Source organism: Myotis daubentonii, chromosome 3 (genome assembly GCF_963259705.1).
Source record: "Myotis daubentonii chromosome 3, mMyoDau2.1, whole genome shotgun sequence".
In the NCBI taxonomy this organism is placed as follows: domain Eukaryota; kingdom Metazoa; phylum Chordata; class Mammalia; order Chiroptera; family Vespertilionidae; genus Myotis; species Myotis daubentonii.
In genome coordinates, this window is record NC_081842.1 from 9,128,096 (window position 1) to 9,147,536 (window position 19,441).

General features: G+C 53.9%; 1 protein-coding gene across 2 annotated transcripts in view; it reads left to right on the plus strand.

Annotated features, from left to right (window-relative positions):
* The window catches only part of ADARB1 (adenosine deaminase RNA specific B1), a 104,842-nt gene extending 87,119 nt beyond the window's left edge, over positions 1-17,723 (plus strand). Inside the window, exons 9-11 of one of the 2 annotated variants that reach the window (XM_059686690.1) lie at positions 8,329-8,510; positions 13,349-13,483; positions 14,285-17,723. In XM_059686690.1, coding sequence (XP_059542673.1) covers positions 8,329-8,510; positions 13,349-13,483; positions 14,285-14,622 — 655 coding nt within the window. In that variant the 3' untranslated portion in view covers positions 14,623-17,723. Of the gene's footprint in view, positions 1-8,328; positions 8,511-13,348; positions 13,528-14,284 lie in introns of both variants that reach the window. The other variant, XM_059686691.1, reaches the window with a different exon arrangement.
* The last annotated feature ends 1,718 nt before the right edge of the window (positions 17,724-19,441 follow it).

A 19,441-nucleotide genomic window follows, 5' to 3' on the forward strand; every position in this document is an offset into this window, starting at 1 on the left:
TATGTTGTTAGTTTACAGATTTGGCATTGTGCTTCAAATCCCATTCTGTACCCCGTATTTTCATTCACCCCGTGTTTGGGGGACTCTCCCTGATGCTGTCATGTCCAGCCCGTTGCCTCCTGCATCGTAGCCGTGGCCACGTTATGTCCTTCCCCTCATGGTGGGCACATGGATTTCCTCGAGCTCCCCAGGCAGCCTTGAGACCCCGTAAGCAGCTCGTTATAGGCCGTGCTACCCAGGGCTCCTCACGCAGCACGATCGGCGTACCCGGCGGCCCTCCAGCCGCACGCACACCGGCAGTGCCGAGGTTAGCTCCCCACTCCTGATGCTGTCTCAGGGTTTCGGTCTGTTTCTCTTCTCACTAGGCATGTTGAACATCTCCTCAGCCCCCCGTCTTGCTCCTGTGAATTCCCTGTGTGTATCCTGGCCATTGTCTTTCGGACCTCATGACCTCTTCATCTAGATTCGCAAAAGTTCCTTTTGTAGTTTGTAACCCTTAACAGTGTGAGACGATTCAGTGCCTCCAAGGCCAAGTCCCTCTTAACTTTGTGCCATCCTTTTTGGAATAGAAACCCCAAATTTTGATATAATCTTATCCATTAATTTGTCACCCTATAATTTGTACTTTTAGGATCTTATTTAAGAAATCCCTCCTCAAATTATGGGCATAAAAATATTCTGCTGTCCTTCTTTCTAAGACCTTTATCATTTCACTTTCACATTTAGGCCTTTAACACTTTTGTATTATAATTTAGCTTTATTTTAATACAGTGGGTCAGTTTTTCCACTCCCTTCTATTGAATAACCTATATTTTCTCCCTGATTTGTGAAGACACCTGTTATATACTGAGTTCCCTCACAAGGATGGGTCTATTTCTAGACTCTAGATCAGCGGTTCTCAACCTGTGGGTCGCGACCCCTTTGGGGTTCGAACAACCCTTTCACTGGGGTCACCTAAGACCATCAGAAAACACATATATAATTACATATTGTTTACAGTAGCAAAATTACAGTTATGAAGTAGCAATGAAAATAATTTTATGGTTGGGGGTCACCACAACATGAGGAACTGTATCAAAGGGTCGCGGCATTAGGAAGGTTGAGAACCACTGCTCTAGATTCTTTATTAGTCTACTTGAGGCCTGGTGCATGAATTCGTGCGCAGGTGGGGTTCCTCGGCCTGGCCAGCGATTGGGGCCGATTTGGGTCATCTCGCCCAGTCCCAATTAGACCGATCGGGGCGGCCGGGGAGGAGGGACTGCAAGAGGTTGGCTGTGGGAGCACACTGACCACCGGGGGCAGCTCCTGCATTAAGTGTCTGCCTCCTGGTGATCAGTGCACATCATAGCGACTGGTCTACCGGTCATTTGGTGGACCAGTTGTAATCGTCACTTAGTCTTTTATATATATAGATTATTCTGACATTTTAATAGTTTAAAGATCTGATTGGATAAAACTGTCATTCTTTACTCATTTTTTTTTCAAACTTTTGGTAGCCTTTTATGAAACTCTGTTCTTCTGTACGTATTTTAGAGTCTGCTTGTTAAGTGTCTCCCAATGTCTTGCTGAGATTGCATATGGAATTGCATTGAACTTATGGACTTAGTTGGAAGGAATTGATATGAAGTTAAATCAGTCCATTCATGAATATTTTATCTCTCTCCATATTTAAAATATTTCCTTTGCGTTGATAGTTTTTCACAAAAATGTTAGGCAGTTTTTAACAGATTAATTCCTACAACTTTATACTTTCTATATTAGTGTGCTGATTATCTTGTGATCTGCTATATATTCTGTGTAATTGGTGGCATCACTGACTTACTATAATTGTGGTAAAATACACAATGGAAGACTACCATCTTACACATTTCTTTAGATTCATAACAAAATTACGACAAAGGTGCAGGGATTCACATATGCCCTCTCCCCCCGTCCCCCTGCATCGCCTCCCCCAATTACCCATCCCCCACCAGAGAGCACATGGTTACAATGGATGAACCTACGCTGACAGGTGACGTTAGGGTCACTCTTGGTGGTGCACATTCTGTGGATTTGGACAAATGTATAATGACATGTGTCCAACTGTCTTTGTAATGTCAAAAACCGGAAGCAATCCAAGTGGCAGCAGTGGCACAGGATGGCCAAACGATGCTTCTCCATGCAGTGGAGCACCACTCAGGCAAATGATAATAATAACAAACAATGATGCACATGCAGCCTGGACAAATCTCAAAACAATTATTCAGAGTAAAGGAAACCAGATCCCAAAAAGTATGTAAATTTCTAGAACATGCAAACTGGTCTACAGTGACAGGAGCAGATCGGTGGTTGCCCAGGGTGGGGACCAGCATAAGAGGGACAGTGAGGAAGGAATGGGACAAGGTGAACAAGGTGTGAGCAAGGTGTGGGGGGGTGATGGTCTCCTGGGTAGAGACACGTGTCCAACTTACCGAATCGTATGCTTCAACATATACAACATAGCGCATGCCAGCTACACCCCAGGGCTCACAGAAGAAATCGCCGGGGGCACTAGGAAATGACTGTAGGTAAATGACCAAAGCACATAGCGCTAGGCTGGAAAGAGAACAACAGAACAAACCTAGCCGAGGAGAAGGAAGAAACAAAGGTGCCCCGTGAGCAGTGACACCCCGGGGTTAGGTCTCTGGACAGGACAATGAAATCGGCAGAACTCGGGCAGCTTCGACCGAGAACGACGATAGAAGGACGGCCAGACTGTGTTAGGAATGGAAGAGGACAGCCAGGACGCAGTGGAGCTGAAATGCGCTGCAGGCGGTTACCGTGGAGACGTGGGCACCTTCGTACCAGTGTTGCAACACTGAGATGAAATTTAAAATGTTCAGAAAAGTGTGCACTTCTAAAGCTGACTCAAGAGTAGACGGAAGTTTGGAATAGAGTTACGGCCATTAAAGCATTAAACCAGTCACCCTCCCTACTCACCTCCAGGAAAGAAAGGAATTGAAGAACATCAGAGAAAGGAGGCAGGTGGAGGGAGAGGCAGCCGCTCACCCAGACGGGCCTGCTGTGAGGTCCCCACATCCTTGGGGCAGTGACCCTGTCTTCTATCATCTTCTCTCCAGATTAGAAGTGTAGGGAAAGGTGGACCCCCAGCTCATGTTGTGGGGTCACTGTCGCCCCTCTCTCCAGGCCAGACAGCGACACTGAGGAAAACAAGACGAGCTGTCCTCAATTATAAAACACACACATACACACAAGTGTAGCAAACCAAACCCAGTGATGTATTTTTAATGGTTTTTTTTTATTGATTTTAGAGATCCCCACAGTGGAAGGAGGAAAGACAGGTGGTTGGGGAGGCAGCTGGGCAGAAACACTTGCAGGGTGCTGACTGGAATAGGGGGGTCGAAGCTCAGAGGAAGGGAGGGGATGTGGGGTGGTAGCCAGTCTCTGCTATACTTGGGGCTCACGGAGGAGATGAACTGGTTAGCAGGTTGTCCTGGTTATCAGTCTGTATAGGAACCAAGACAAGCAAGGCCTCCATACTGCACGCAAAACACAGCCCAACCAGTAAGGCCCTGGAGTGAAAAGGGCCCCTGGCAGTGTTTATGGCTTCCACTCAGCAGGATGCTTAAGGCCCAGAAAGCCCAGATTATACAGCTACATGAATACGTTTGACTAAATGGACATTTTAAAACTCATTTACCAAAACCCCCAGTTGAAAGAAACGCCATGGGAGTGGTTTCTGGTTCTCATAATCAGCAAGTGAGAGCCCAGCTTGTAAAGCCAACCCTACAGCTCCGTCCATCGTGCAGGGCGTGGCTGAGAGGGCGTGGCTGGGGGTCGTGGGAGTGTTCTGTGTCTCCTTGAAACGGGGTCACACACAGTCATGTAAGAGTCAAAATTCACAGATGTGCGCCCCTATGATCTGTGCCTTTCGCTGTATACGGTGACACGTCATCACAGAGAAAGCAAAAACAGGCCGGAGGGAAGGAGGAGGGAACACATGGGGACCCTGGCCACACCCACTCCCCCCAGGCCCTCCGAAACCAGGCATACAGGCCCCACACCACACACTCCAGTCCTACAAGCCAAGCCCATCAGGTGTCACCTGGGGTCAGCACAGCCCCCAGAGGGGACGGGACAGTCTGATGACACTGCCCAGGTACTCACACTGCTGCCTGACTTGGCTGCAAGTTGGGGTTCCCTCACGCCCTCTTCAGGCTCAGTAACTTGCTAGAACGGCTCATAGAACTCGGGGACTACAGTTACCTAGTTACCATTTTATTGTAAAGGATACAAGTCAGGAACAGCCTCATGAAAGAGATGCCTAGGAGGATGGGGTGCAAGGATCTCCATGCTCTCTGGCCCCCTTTCCCAGCACCTGATGTGTTCACCAGCCTGTTGGGTTTTATGCAGATTTCTCTCACATAGCCATGATTGATTATATCATTGATGATTGGTGATCAGTTTGACGCCCAGTTCCTCTTCCCACCCCCTCTTATTATGTAGTCAGTTCCCCTGGCAGCTGGCCCCCATCCTCCTAGACTCACCTCGCTTTTGTAAACTCGAGTGTGGTTGAAAGGGGCTTAATATTCAGTATCACAACGACAGATGGCTATGCTTACAACCAGAACAGCCCTGGCCCAGAAACAGCGTGGCGTCCAGTCCTGTCCCGAGGGAATGAAATGAGCAGCCGCCCAAGTGGCTGTCACGGATGAGAGGCAGTGGGCAGGTGCTGGCGAGGTGTCCTGTGTCTCTCACAGGGGACAGAGCAGTGTCCGGTAGGTCCCAGCCTGCGGGGCAGGACGTGGGCGCAGGGGCAGAGGGCAGGAGTAGGAGTGAGGCCACAGGGGGCTGGGGGCGGGGAGGGAGGTTCAGAGCTACTGCTGGGGTCACCAGGTGCTGTCTGTCTGGTGGGTCGGTGGGCAGTTTGGCTGAAGGCAGCCACGACCCCTCTCAAGGCTGCATGGGTCACAGTGACGAGAGAGGGGTTAACCATCTTATGGCAAGTTGCGTCAGCTGGGCTGTGAGAAGGCGCCAGGGTCTCCAATCTGATGATGGTGGCCTCTGTGCTCTGGGCTGCATGGAGCTGTGGGAGGAAACAAAGACCACCCCCAGAGACCACCTGCCTGAGGGCAGACAGCACGGTTATTCAGAGCTGCTGTGGCAGGGGGCCTCCCCACCATGTGGGCAGGCCAGGCGGGGCAGCTCCACGGGACCAGGGAGTCTCAGGTGTGTCCCATGGAGGCTGTGGCTCACTCGCCAGATGCAGGGCCGCCTCTGGCGAGGGGCAGACCGGGTTTTCTCTGAGGGGCCCCAAGTTGGAAGCAGGGACTATAGTTAGGGCAGCTGACCAAGTCCTGACCGTCTGGGCCAGGTGCCGTGGAGGCTGTGGTTGGGTCAGAGCTCTCCTGTGACAACTGGCCTGGCCACTGGCCGCTTGCACAGTCAGCCTCTCAGAACTGGGCCAGGCACTGTACGGACCCAGGGACTCACCGGCATGGCAGCGCTCTGAGCCCTGTCCTCTGAGAAAGACGCAAGGACGGTGAGAGAGAAAGCGGCCTGGGCAGCGAGCACAGTGGCCAAGTGAGCACTCAGCACCTGGTGGTTCTTCCAGTGTCACCCAAGCAAGTGTCACCCGCAAACTGTGAACCTGCACCCTCCCCGGGGTGGGGGCTGCAGGGAGGGGTTTGACACTTGGCCACCACCTCCCGAGTTTCCTGTCTTCACCAGGTTCACTGGGGACGTTTGACAGCTTGGATCCTGGCTGCAGTGACACATGTCCCTTAGCCATCACTGGGCGCCTCTCAGCCATTACTGAGCCCCTCGGCCGTCCCTGAGCCCCTGGGCCGTCCCTGAGCCCCTCGGCCATCCCTGAGCCCCTGGGCCATCCCTGGGCCCCTGGGCCATCCCTGGGCCCCTCCCCCATCCCTGAGCCCCTCCCCCATCCCTGAGCCCCTCCCCCATCCCTGGGCCCCTCAGCCGTCCCTGAGTCCCTGGGCCGTCCCTGAGCCCCTCGGCCGTCCCTGAGCCCCTGGGCCATCACTGGGCACGTTTGCTCCTGGTGAAGTCCGTCCTGGCTGTCCTTTGTGAGGCTCGGGGGTGGAGCTTGTCAGCAGAGTGGCAGTGTGCACACCACTTCCCCCGGGGCCTGCACAGAGCACGCCGAAGCTCCTGGAACTCTGCTGAAGCATGTGTCCGAATTAACGACTCATAACAAACCGAGCTTTCTGCAGCATCAGTGTTTTAAAGTGGGCCCCAGGAGGTCGAGTTCTGCCTAAGATGGCCTGAATTTACACAGAAAGGGTGCCCTGTGGTTTTGGTAAGCATCCAGTCCTGTCCTGCTTTTCCTTGTAAGATGGGAAACCTGTGTTTTAATCTTGTTTTAGAAGGTGGGAGAGGGAGGAATTGGAGGGCTTGCTCACTCAGCATCTACTGTATGTCCCTGGTGCGCAGTTTAAGCTGGGACAGATCAGGGAGGTAAGCAGAGTCCTTCCCCCAGGAGCTAACCTGCTGGTAGGGGTGGGGAGACAAAACATAGACCCGCAAGTAACACAGGAGGGGCTGGCACAGGGCACCAAGCGGGACTTTCCACAGAGACAGCGATGGGGACCGTGGTCAGGGGGCTGCTCAAGGGCCCTGGGGCCATGTTCCGGGATGAAGGACCTGAGGGAAGGGCTCTGGAGGGAGCAGCAGGACCCTGGTGGCCCGAGCTGAGCGTGGGAGGCACTGAGGCTGGAGGGGTCAGGGAGGAGGAGCCGGGTCGGACGGGCTGGCGGCGGTGGGAACGACGGCCTTTTCTCGGAGAAGATGGGCGTGTTGGCGGGTTTTGTGCAAGGGAGTGGCCTTGTCTGACCGGCACTTTCACAGGTCAGGCGGCTGCTGTTGGGGATGGGCGCTAGGGTGGGGCTGTGCCCCAGCAGCGGTGGCTTCTGGGTCCGTGAGAAAGGAGGCCTCTTGCAGTGACAGGGACGAAGGAGGAGTTTGGCCTGAGTGTGGGCTGTGAAGCTGGGTGGGCCAGGATTCAGGGCGAGGCTCATGCGGAGGCTGTTCCCAGCTCCGACCGTGCGGCACCGCCCACCCTCCTGGAGGCCGGAGATAGGGCAGAGCCGGTGGCCAGTGGTGAGAGGGGACACAGGGAGAGGGGACAGGGAAGCACTAACGTTTCTAAATTTTGCTGCCCCCACTCATCTCTGACCTGCGCTGCGGAGGCGGCTGTCCTATGGCCCCCACCTGGCTGCTGTCCCACCGGACCTTCCCCACACGCTGGCAGGTCACCTCCAGAAAGGACCCTCTTGGGAAATCACTTCCGTTAAGTCGGGTGGCCCCACCCCTCCCTGCAAGGCCTTCAGGAGCTCCCCGATCTGAGGACAGCCAGGGCCTGCGGAGGCTGCTCAGGCCTGTCCCTGCCCTGTCCCTGCCCTGGCCCGGGCCTGTCCCCTGCTGGGTCTGGGTGGTGGCTCGTTCCCTCTGCCTCACTCCCCCTCTGGGGCTGAGTTCAGGGTCATCTCCTCCGAGCCTTCCCTGAAGTCAGCACCCCTCTTCCGCTCTGTCGTGGAACCTTGCTCTCCCTCAAATGCATTTCAGCTCAACTTTTAATTCTTGATTCATGTGTTTGCCTTTTTACTGCTTGTCCCCGGCCAGACAGCCCCGGCTCCAGGACCACGCGGGCTGTGTCATCTGCCCCGTGGACTTGGCCAGCACTGAGGGTGCGGACTCCCCAGGCTGTGGAGTGTTTCCCCTGTTGGAGCTGAGAGAGAGAGAGCGCGGCGTGTTTGAGGGATGGTGTCAGAGTTAGAGCTCAAATGAACGCCTGGATGTCAGCGAAGTGAGTGATTGGTTACTAAGGGTCCTGCAGTCGGTCCCAGTGGGTTCCAGTGTCGCCACTGCTGTGCCTGGCAGGGCAGGCTCAGCGACCGACGGGCAGCGGGGAGCGCACACCTCCTCCCAGGCGTGGCTGGTTGTGTGAAAAGGAACCTGAGTCGGAGGTGTCGCCAAGGAGCAGGAAAATGACCGTTCAATGTTTCTAAGGACTCCAGAGAGGTCATTTCTATTGGAAGTGATAAAATACTTTCCCTTTTGATTTTCCTCACAAGAAACGTGTCTCTTGGATACCTTGCTAGAACTTACCTTCAGTAAGCGTGTCATCATGGCAAAAGGTCATTTCACAGCTAAAATGCTTTTTAAGTAGCTTTTTCTCTTTAAAACTCTAAACTGCTAAGTCGGTTATTTCTAGCTGCTCTCTTTTTAATCGACCGACATGGTGCAGAATTAGCGGCATCTGCACACGCAGGTGGGTGTCAGGTCTGCGGCAGACGCTGCGCCCGCTGAGGCCGCTCCCTCTGCCTGCAGGTGGAACGTGGTGGGCGTCCAGGGCTCCCTGCTCAGCATCTTCGTGGAGCCGATTTACTTCTCCAGCATCATCTTGGGCAGCCTGTACCACGGGGACCACCTCTCCAGAGCCATGTACCAGCGGATCTCGAACATCGAAGACCTGCCCCCTCTCTACACCCTCAACAAGCCTCTGCTCAGTGGCAAGTATCCCATTGTGACCTCACCTCTTCCAGATAAACCCGTGTGCAGTGCCGCGTCATGTGGACAAAAGCACCACAGGGCAGTGGCTTGTGGAGTAGCTTTTCCTTGGGGTCAGTCTGGCCACTGAAGGGAGGAGGGGGCTGTTACAGGAATCCTGGGGCCAGGTTATCTCTTACCAATGAAAACCTCACCATTTGTAAAGGATCGGCCGCCCAGATGTGGCACCTCTGCATCTGTCTTTCATACGTACGTATTCAGACCCTGTCTCCACGGAGAGACTAAGAGATGCTGTGGAAATTACACACACGGGCTGTCCGAGATCCAGCTGGGCTGGCCACCAGCCTGTGTGTGCTGGGGTCCAACCCCAGCGGGTCCAGGGGTCCCCAAAGGTGTGGACAGAGTCGGCAAAGAAGGAATGACACAGAGGCAGCGTTCAGTTGATCAGCAGCCTAGCCAGGATCTCTAGCCAGGATCTCTAGCCAAGTTCTGGTCAGGATCTCCAGCAAAGTTCTGGTTAGGATCTCCAGCCAGGTTCTGTGTCCATGTTCTTTTGCTAGGTTCTCCAGGTTCTGTAGCCATGTTCCCTCACTAGGTTCTCCAGCCAGGTTCAGTCACCAGGTTCTAGTCAGGTTCTCTTGCCAATTTCTGCAGTCAGGTTCAGTCCAGGATCTTTTGCCATGTTCTCTCCAGCGAAGTCCTTCTGTCTCTAGGTTCTATGTAGGTTCTGTCTTCTGAGTTCTGTCTTGTTACATCTGTATTTATACCAGTCGATTCCAATCCTATCAATCTCTATTCCAAAGGTTAGGGCGTTTCTTATCTCCATTCCAGGGAGTAAAGATTATGTAGCTTAAGCATGATTGTTCGTAGTTAAAGTGATTAATTACCCGCCTGGCACTTAGTTAAGAGGTTTTATTCCTTCCCTAACTTCAGGGGAAAATCCCTACCTGGGGAAACAACCTTTCTCAGAGACCTTGGTTAAAACACATACTGCCAAGAAGGTGAGCAAACATATTAAGAATAGTATGCCATATATGCCAGGTCCCTTGAAACAGCAAGCATGGACCGGCTCCCGGCATGTGTGGTTACGGTGACGAGCTGCCACCGCAGAGCCAGCCCCTGTGCAGGTGGCAGCCTGACCTGGCTCCTCGCACCCAGTTTGCTCTTAGTAGGGTGGTCGTGTCATTGAAATGTGCCCTTGACACATGGGTGTGTCAGGGATGTGATTGTGTGGACCAGCACAAGCCCACATGTCAGTGGTTCTGGCACTTTCCCTGTACGCTCACTGTCACTGGTTTGTTAGTTCTTTCAGAATTTCAGTGGCTATCAGCAAAGTGAGCAAGAGCTTTTGAATTCAAGGGTCCTAACTTCTCAGTTCACCCCTATTTTAAAAGACACAAGGTATTTTTTATCCTGCTGAAAATATCGTTTTACTTACCTTTTAAGCTCAGAACTAAAACCATAGCCTGAACTGAGTTTCCTGGTGTGTGTGTGTGCGCTGGCCGCAGCGCGCAGTAACAGACTGAAGCCGTGTGGTACCGAAAGTGTGGCTCACAGACCGCAGCGCTTACGCACGAGCGGGGCACAGATGTTGTCTCAGATAAAATGTTACAGCTCCCTAACCTTAGTCATTATTTTTTAAGGAAAAGTAGAGTCTGATAAAACAATTGTGGGGAAGTTGAAACTGTAGCATCCACACCCGTGGAGCCTCCTGGAAGTTGTGAAGTGCCGTTGTGTTGGCGTACGGCTGTCTCGTGCATCGGAGAATACGTTCTCCCTGTTTACTCCCTATTCTGCGTTTGAGTACGTGGCTTAATCTCCGCTGTCACTCATCTCCTGGATTCACAGACACTGAAGACACTGTGTGAGCACGTGGCACACAGGCGCTGCTCAGAACAGCTGCTAATCGTTGTCTTGATGAATTGAAGCAACATCGAGTCCACGGCAGAGTCTCAGAGGAAGGGACTCATTTATAAAAGTCAGGTTATTTTTATCAGATCAGATGTACAGGAAGTGCATGAATGGCTATAAAAAGATACTGAAAAGTAGCCTTTGCAAGACAGAGGCCTTAAACTCATCAGTGCATTCTCCATGTTTGAAAAAATATGAAATATATAACAAAATAGAAGAACCGCTCTTCATTCTCCTGTCCCCAGTATCACCTCCAACCCCAAAGCCTGAGGCCCCCAGCCATGGGGTTAGGGCCATGCTGAGGCCACCCAGCCGGCAGCCGGAGCCTGAGGCAGAGCCGAGGCCAGCTGCTGTAGCTCCACCCTGCTGGCAGGTTTGTGCCTCAGTTTCTCCCTCGGCCTAGTGATAGGGACGGACCAGGGGCCTCCGTGACCCTTCTGGACGAGGGTTAGAGTTCTGTGAAGAACAGAGACAGCACTCAGGCTCCGGCAGCAGAATGTTTCTCGAATGCTGAGCCAGTGGCAGCAGCATTCTGGTGTCGGGCATTTTGATAACATGATAATGTTTAGATCTTCAAGGAGAAAGAAGATCCGTCTCCAGTGTATATTTTTGGAGGAAACATGTAAGGATACTTAGCAAAATGAAGCAGATACACCTCTAAGAAAGAAAATAGTGGGATCCAATTATCTTATAAATCAGCAATGTGATGACAGGATGAGTCAGCAGCAAGCCTATTTCGAACAGAGAACCATGTCAGAGCTTGAACAGCTAATCATGTCAGAGCTCAGAAAAGGATGTCTTTTAGAAGAAAGTGAAAGTATTTTCACAAATAACCTGAGAAGCTGAATGGCCTTTCAAAGGTGAAGGGGCATGCTTCTTTTATCTACACTAATAAAAGAGAAAAATGGTAATTGGCGTACGACGATACCCTTTTCATTGGCTAATCAGGGCTATATGCAAATTAACTGCCAACTAAGATTGGCAGTTAACTGCCAACAAGATGGCAGTTAATTTGCATATATAGGCACAATGCAGGGAGGCGAAAGGGAAAGCAGGAAGAAGCCCCCTGCCACTGACAGTGATCGGAAACCCAGGGGGGAGCTAAGAGCTGGGGGGCAGGGCAAAGGCGGCCCTGGGGCCACCTTTGCCCTGCCCCCCAGCCATGATCGGAGAATCAGGCGCCTTTTCCACCCTGGCCAGTGATAGCAGGAAGTAGGGGTGGAGCTAGCAATGGGAGCTGGACACGTTCGAAGCCGGCAGTCCCGGGAGCTAGGGGCCCCTTGCCTGGGCCTAAAGCAGAGCCCAAGATCGCGGGGCCGCTGCAGCTGCAGGTCCCCGCTGCCCGGGCCAGATGCCTAGGCCAGAGGCATCAAGCCTGGGCTGGGGGCAGAACCAGTGATGGGGGGAAATGAGGGTCCCCTGCCCAGGCCTGACGCCTCTGTCAGAGGCATCAGGCCTGGGCAAGGGGCCGATCCTGCGATTGGAGGGTGATGGGGGTCAACGCCTGAGGGTTCCCAGTATGTGAGAGGGGGCAGGCTGGGCTGAGGGACACTCCCCCCCGCCCCCACACCCAGTGCACGAATTTCGTGCACCGGGCCCCTGGTGGACAATAAAACACAAAGGCGATGGGAACGCTAGGAAACCCCAACAGCTGTGCAGGACAGACGTGGTTCGGTATAAGCCACAGTAAATGAAGGTCTGTGATGGTTAGTTTCTGCATCATCCTGGCTGGCCACATGTACCCAGAGTACTTGTTCTTTCTGGGGGTGTTTGCAGGTGAGGTCAGCATTTGATAGGTGGATCCAGTAAAGCAGACAGCCTCCCCAGTGTGGGTCCACCCACATTGAATCCACTGAGGCCCACATTCAAGGAATTTATCCCTTTTTCCTGCCTGGCTGATTGAGCTGGGATGGCTCATCTCACCTTCTCCTGTTTGCTGGGACTGACACCGTCAGCCCCAGGTTCTCTGCCTTTGGATTCAGACGGAGCTACACCACCAGCTGTCCTGGGTCTCCAGCTCACAGCGGGCAGGTCATGGGACTTCTCTAACCCTAACCTGCCGCCACCTGGTGAGCCAGTCCTTCATTATAACTCTCCGCACACCCTACCGTTCTGTCTCCCTGGGGCCCTGCCTGACACGGGCGTGATGTAGAGCAATTGCCAGAAGTGGGGACAGGCTCCATTTGAAGTTGGGGCTCACAGTGGTCTCCTTTCAGTAACAGACTTGATAACGAATTAGCACTTTTCTCTCCAGTCCGTCACGCTGCTCAGCTCTGCAGTGCATCACATGGTCACTGTCCTGAGTAACTGAACCAACACGACCTGTACAGGGTGCTTTGGCTGCACTAAAACTACACACTGGCTACAAAGGAGAGAATGAAAGGCCAGGCGCCTGGCCACGAGGAAGTGGGACTCGTCAGTAACTCAGATCAGAGAGAAACCAGACCGAACTAGTTTCTTAGAACACACGTCGGAAGTGACAAGTGGAGCCACAGGGACACTTACAGAATCGTGGCCTTGATTGGATGAGTGAAAATAAATGAATGAAGCATTGGTCCTAGAAATCGTTGAAATGTGGTAAGAAGACATGTTAAGAAGTTGGCTCTTGCATGGAGTATAGGGCGTGCGAGGCGGGGTGGGCCCGGCTTCCGGGCCTGAGCTCCAGGGCCGGTGTCATCCACTGAGGAGCACCCGGCACGGCTCTGTGGACCCTGAGCTACAAAGCGGCTTGCCGTCTGTGCACAGGCTGCTCCCGGGAGTCAGAAGTGGCGTGAAGATGAGGGTTTAGGCTCCGTGACCTTCAGCCCGCCTCCCAGCAGACGGTGCATCCCTGGGCAGCGGGAGGTAACACTGGACTGTGTGAGCCTACCTGGTCCCACTCACCTGTCGTGTGGGGCTCCGTGTCACCTTGCCCGTCTCTCCCTCCCAGGCATCAGCAACGCAGAAGCGCGGCAGCCAGGGAAGGCACCCAACTTCAGCGTCAACTGGACGGTGGGCGACTCGGCCATCGAGGTCATCAACTCCACGACGGGCAAGGATGAGCTTGGCCGAGCGTCACGCCTGTGTAAGCACGCGTTGTACTGTCGCTGGATGCGTGTGCACGGCAAGGTACTGAGGCGCCCCCGCGGCGACGCCTGCCCCTCCCCCCACCGCTTGTCCGTCCTGTCACAGCCCTGCCCCATCCACACGACCCTCCTAACCTGTTCCTTCTGGTGGTGTTCAGCCTGGAGTCTGGCCCTGGCTCTTCAAACTAACGCAGCTCAGCTCAGAGGCAGCTTCCCTTCTCGCCCTCCTGCTGGGACCTTCTGTCACCTCAGACGAAGAGCCGGGTGCCCTCAGGACGGGCATTGCTGGGCTCAGTCAAACCCGCCAGGAAGGATTTTAGACCTTTTTCCTGCACTAGTAGCAGCAGGACCCTTTCCCCCAAATAAAACCCTATTTAGCAAATCTATATATTAACTGGTTTTCATTGATTTGTGAGTCAGGCCTGTGGTGTTCGTTATGAAGCTGGCTTTGGAGGAATAGACAAGTTGCTGGAACTCAGCTGTGAGGGGGCCAGTGTAGAATTCCAGTGACCAACCCTGTGGTTTTAAGTAGCCACAGTGTTGAAATGGACATTGGAATCCGCTGTTTGTAGGTGGCAGAGTACCTCCCGTTTGCAAGGCTGCTCCTTGGGGCGGGAGCACAACCCTCGGAGGACCCTGACGCTGTCCCATGAGAGGACCGTCCCTCTGTGGGCGGCGCCTTCACGTGGTGGCCCTGCCCCCAGGAGCCAGCACAGCGCTAAACACCATTGTCTGAACATGTTCAGTTTTAGCTTCTGTTGCTTCTTAATGGTTATACTTGTTTTCTTGTCTTCACACAGGTTCCCGCCAACCTACAGCGCTCCAAGATCACCAAGCCCAACATATACCACGAGTCCAAACTGGTGGCGAGGGAGTACCAGGCGGCCAAGGCCTGCATGTTCCGGGCGTTCATCAAGGCGGGGCTGGGCGCCTGGGTGGAGAAGCCCACGGAGCAGGACCAGTTCTCGCTCACGCCCTGACCGGCGGCGGGCGTGGAGTGCCCGGTGTCCAGCACTGTCCCGAACCTCCATCTGAACTGGGACGGGCACGCAGCGGGGGGCAGAGAAGGGGGGTCCGGTGTCGCCCTGGGCACCTCTGCGGCACCATCTCCCCGTCCAGCGACCCAGTGACCCAGTGACTGCTTTCAATCTCCGTTTACGATAGAAATTGAGTTCTACTGAGTAGGGCTTCCTTAAGCTTAGAAATAGCAATTACTTGGTGTGAAATTCTTGAATAAATAATTTATTCAGAGCTAGGAACATGATTTATAAAATAAGTAATTATGCCAGGTCACTCTTATGCCACCTTATTTTAATTGCAAAACATTCTCTGTGGAGGAAGAGGAAGTAGAGGTAGAAGTAGTAACCTAGGAAGTCCATGCCCCACACCCCCTGCGGGGCCCAGCCGCTCCGGAAGCTTCTGTGTCCTTGTAGGATCTTATCACAGGAAACCTTCCTTGGTTTACTCCTAAATAGATGGAAAAGGGGCCATTCGCTTGGGTTTGAAGCAGTATTTAATTTTTTGGGACCAGTGGGGTGCATCCAGGCTACCGCACAATAACCAGCCTGGCCCCCCTTCTTCTGAGTCCAACAGTGACCCAGTGACCATCCAGAGGTCTTCATGGGACCAAAAGAGAATAAAGTTCGTAGATACTCATTTTGAAAAATACCACTTAAGGCATATTTTTAAATTATTCCTTCCAGCTTTATCAAAGACACATTTGAGAAGTAAGCGTGCAGGCTGAAGGCAGCAGGCGGGGGCGGAGTCATGGCAGGGAAGGGTGCTGCCGGCATGTGGGCACCCAGGGGTTCTGCCCGACACCCTACAGCACACAGGACGGCCCAGGGCAGGCGAGCCAGGGCTCAGGGGCAGGTCGAGGCCCGGCCTGTTGCTTCCACTCAGGGTCAGAGCTGAGCGGGCAGAGGAAGTGCTTCCAGCCCTTGGCTGATTCTTGGTTGTGGAGGGACCCATGGGTGCCATGGGAGAGATGAGGCACACCCCACCCACAGCGAAGTCAGGTGCCGACACCAGTGGCATCGGGCTGTGCACCCAGTGTCCCGTGTCCTTAGGCTCAGGACGTGCAGAGCGTGGAGCCCTACGTGATCAGATCCTGGGGGGGGGCGCGCACCTGGCCGGGACTTCCAGGCTCCGGCACCAGCATTCCCCCGTGTAGGGTGTGGCTCGTCCCCAGCCCACTGAGGGCGGGGTCTGGCCGGGTTCCAATGTGCTGGCACTTCACATCGCAGGGAAGGGCGCTTGTGGTGCCAGCCCTCCCCAGCAGGCTTGCCCGCATCCTGACGACATCCGGGAGGCCCTGTGTTTTTATTCTTCTCTCTATAAATGGTATTTTTTCTAATGGGGAACGGGAGATGGAATAGTTTTTAAAAAAAGATGTGGATTTTGACGACCAAGCCCAGTGGAAATACATTCCGTAGACGTGTCCTGTCCCACGTGTCCTGCCATCCCTCTGTCAGATGCTGCGAGAGATCAGCCGGGTCCCTCTCGCCCAGGTGAGCAATGCCTTACTGTGTGCCGCCCCGCGGGCCCCGAGCTGTGCACCATCCTGGGCCGGGTTCATGTGACCAGCAGGGCTCGGCCTGAGGCACCCAGGACTGGCCCGTGGCTGCCAGGGAGGAAGGCAGAAGGCCTGCCCAGCCCCTGCTCCTGGGACAGGGAAACCCCTAGGACAGGCAGCCAGAACCTCTCCTCTGAGCAGGAAGGAGGGCAGGTTGAGTCACTGCTGCGGAGACAAAGCAGGACACACGCACTTCAAACTGTGCCCTCTGCGCTCACCGCGCACTGGACACCAGCTGGGTCCTTGGCGTTGATTGGCACCCAGTGTCCGTCTGGACTTTAGAGACGTCACAGAAAAGCTGACATAACCAAGGACTTGGTTTTTTTGAGAAAAATGTTAAGTTTTGAGGACTTCTGACCAGTGGGGTGGGGAGGGTTTCTGCTCTGTTAGCTAAACCTGAGTCAGTTCCATAAGAACACCGGTCGCCGTCCGGCCCAGGCCGCGGCCAGTCCGCTGGCGGGAAGGGAGCTGAAGGGACGTCTCGGGTGGCGGCACGTTTGTGTCGTGAGTGAGGCTCTTCCAGGTTGGGCCGCGGCCGGGGCCGGCATCCTAGCCACGTGGCCCAGCCACAGTCACCTGCTCAGGGTCAGCCTCACCGTCCCAGGCCAGGGGCACAGGCACCACGATTCCGATTCCGGGCCTTCGTTTAACCTTCATTCCTATTTGGGAGATTTGTGTTGTAATCAAAAACAGTTGTTTCTAAATGTCCGAGCCAACATCTCAGAAGGGGTTGGTGCCTCTGGAATTCATGTTTATCCAAATCATTTCATTGGTCTCCGTGCTGGGGGGTCACCTTGTAAAGAAGCACGTCCTGAACAGTAACTTCACGTGGCTGCTGAGGAGCGGCTCCCGCCCCTCCCCGGTCTGAGACGGGACGGAGGCCGCGTGCCCTCCTCACAGAACACGACACAACACAGATGGGCCTTTTCATTTCTAAACTATTTACACCAAACTATCGGGTCTGCCCCAGCCACAAATTTGATCCAGCAAGAGAAATAAAATTAGCTGGCTTTTCCACCTCTAAAGCCTATGAAATCTCTCAAAAGGTCTCTTTTTACCACCCGGCCGTGTGAATGGGAAGGGCAGAGTACTTGTGATCATGTGTGTCCAGTTCTGTGTGTCCTTGTCCCCGGCATGTCCTGTGACCACCTCCTGCCCGCAGCACACAGTATGTCCACACGATGGGAGGGGGAAGAGCACAGGGTCTGACCTGATCTTGACTCGGTGGCTGCACTTACCTGCGTGCTGTTTGAAGGGACGAGCCTCCAGCTCCAAGGATACCTGTTTGGGCACCAGGAACACCTCTTCGGGCTCCGTGTGGCTGATGGTGCACGAGGGCAGAGGGCATCCTTCGGACGTGACCACGGACGGCTGCAGGCATGGTCTGTGGAGTGTTGGTGGCGTGAGCCGGAAGGCCCTTGCCTTCTCAGACTGTAGGCTGTGCGCTTCTAACTTCTGAATTTGGACACTTTATATGAATGTAATTCAGCCAAGAAACCATCGCTAAGATGCTCCTCAGCGTTCCCATATGTATATTGATGTATATACCACACGTTACACCCGCATGCGCTCCTCGCGCACTGAGACCCGTGGGACCGAGCATGAGACGCTGTCACGTAGACAAGGGATTTGCAACATCCTCAATAAAACCAAGCGTTTCACTACCACAGTGTGCCGAGTCTCTCTCCTGCCTGACCCTCTCTCCTTGGCCCGCTGCCAGGGCAGGGCCGGCCAGTCCTCTGAGCATCAGCTGGAAGGTGTGGGTGAGTGGCCGGAGCTGGGGCTGCGGTCTGGTGGGGCCAGCTGTGCTGCTCCCAGCACCTCCCATTAGGGGACAGGCTCCCTGGGTCCCCGCCCCCCTCGATTCCTGGCGTTTTCACCATCTTCCTGAGCACGTCAGCAGCTCCCATGTGTAAGGTGTGCAGAGGGCGGTTAGAGCTGCCCTGCCCAGCCCCCTCTGTAAGTAATGACAACGATGATGACGTAAGCCCAGTCACCTCCAGGGCATGTGAGGGCGATGTGGGTGGGGAGGAGGGGCACAGGAGGCACTGGGACACAATAGCCACGGTCAAATCAAGCATGTCAAACTCAAAGGCTCGCACGGGCCAGATAAACAAGGCATAGACGCGGCATTTAGGCCCACCAAGGGCCAGAGAGGCGGGGCGTTCAGGCCCAGTGAGGAGAGAGGGGGCGGGGCGTTCGGGCCCAGCGAGGACGAGGCAGGTAGATGGGGCGTTCCGGCCGAGTGGAACAACACAGCTACCAAGTGACAAGCCGGAACCATGTTGCTTAGGACTTAGCGTCCCAGAAAGACACTCACAGTAAACCGAGGGGAAACTGGCTGCAGGCGGCCTTCGGACCCTGTGGTCGTGGGGAAGTGCGATGGTTAAGGTGGGCGCACAGCAGCAGGAGAGCCCGGGAGGGCTGCGTCCAGGCACGGTGCATGGATGATGGGATCCGGGGTGACTTTTATTTTATTTTTCTCATCTATTTGTCAATGTGTCTATAATTAAGTGAAAAACAAGGAAGTGTTTTGGAAAAATTAAAAGCCCCATGCAAATAAAAAGCCCTGTTAATAGACAAATAATTTGTTCTATTGCATTAATTTTGAATCTGTTCTTTTCACACAATAAAAGCAACATTAAAATGAAAATGTTGCATTAATAAAAGAGACAAATTATGCTTCAGAGAAAAGACGGGGGGTGGGGGTGGCATCTTACAAGTTCAGTCCAGGTTCCTAGGGCGTCTCCCATGGCATCCGTGGCATCAGACTCCATGTCCGGGGTGTGAGTGACCGGTGCTGGACAAGGGCCCCTGCCCCCAGGAGCCATGTTCTCCCAGGGAAGGCAGAAATAAACACCCAGACAGACCGATGTCCAGCAGATGCTCAGGGGAGAAGGAGGCAGGGCAGGGTGGGAAGATTTGGAGGCTGAAAGAGCAATTGTGTGATCAATCATTAAATTCTTTAGATTTAAAATGCAAAATGAAGCATTACAGTTTGATTATTTAATAATTATTATCAGTAAATTGTTTAGTAAAGACAGAGGGAGCAGCCGAGAGAGCTGGCGGTTTGGGGCTCCGTCCTGTGTGGGCGTGGAGGCTGAAGTTCCAGGAATTCGGGAGCAGTAGTTGGACACAGCCATTGTTTAAAATCCCGTTACATAAACACAGTTATATGAACAACCCAAGCAATGAGGGAATGCTCAGGACTCGTCACTCCCACTCGCTCTGCTGAGTTTTCCTGCCACCTGCGCCCTCACCGTGCACGGCCACACGATGCTGGGAGCCCCTCCCATCCGCGTCTCACATCAGCATCTGGGAAGCAGTCCTGGCCCCCCAGACACCCACTCGGGGCCTGACTGTGACTTAAGAAGGTGATGCA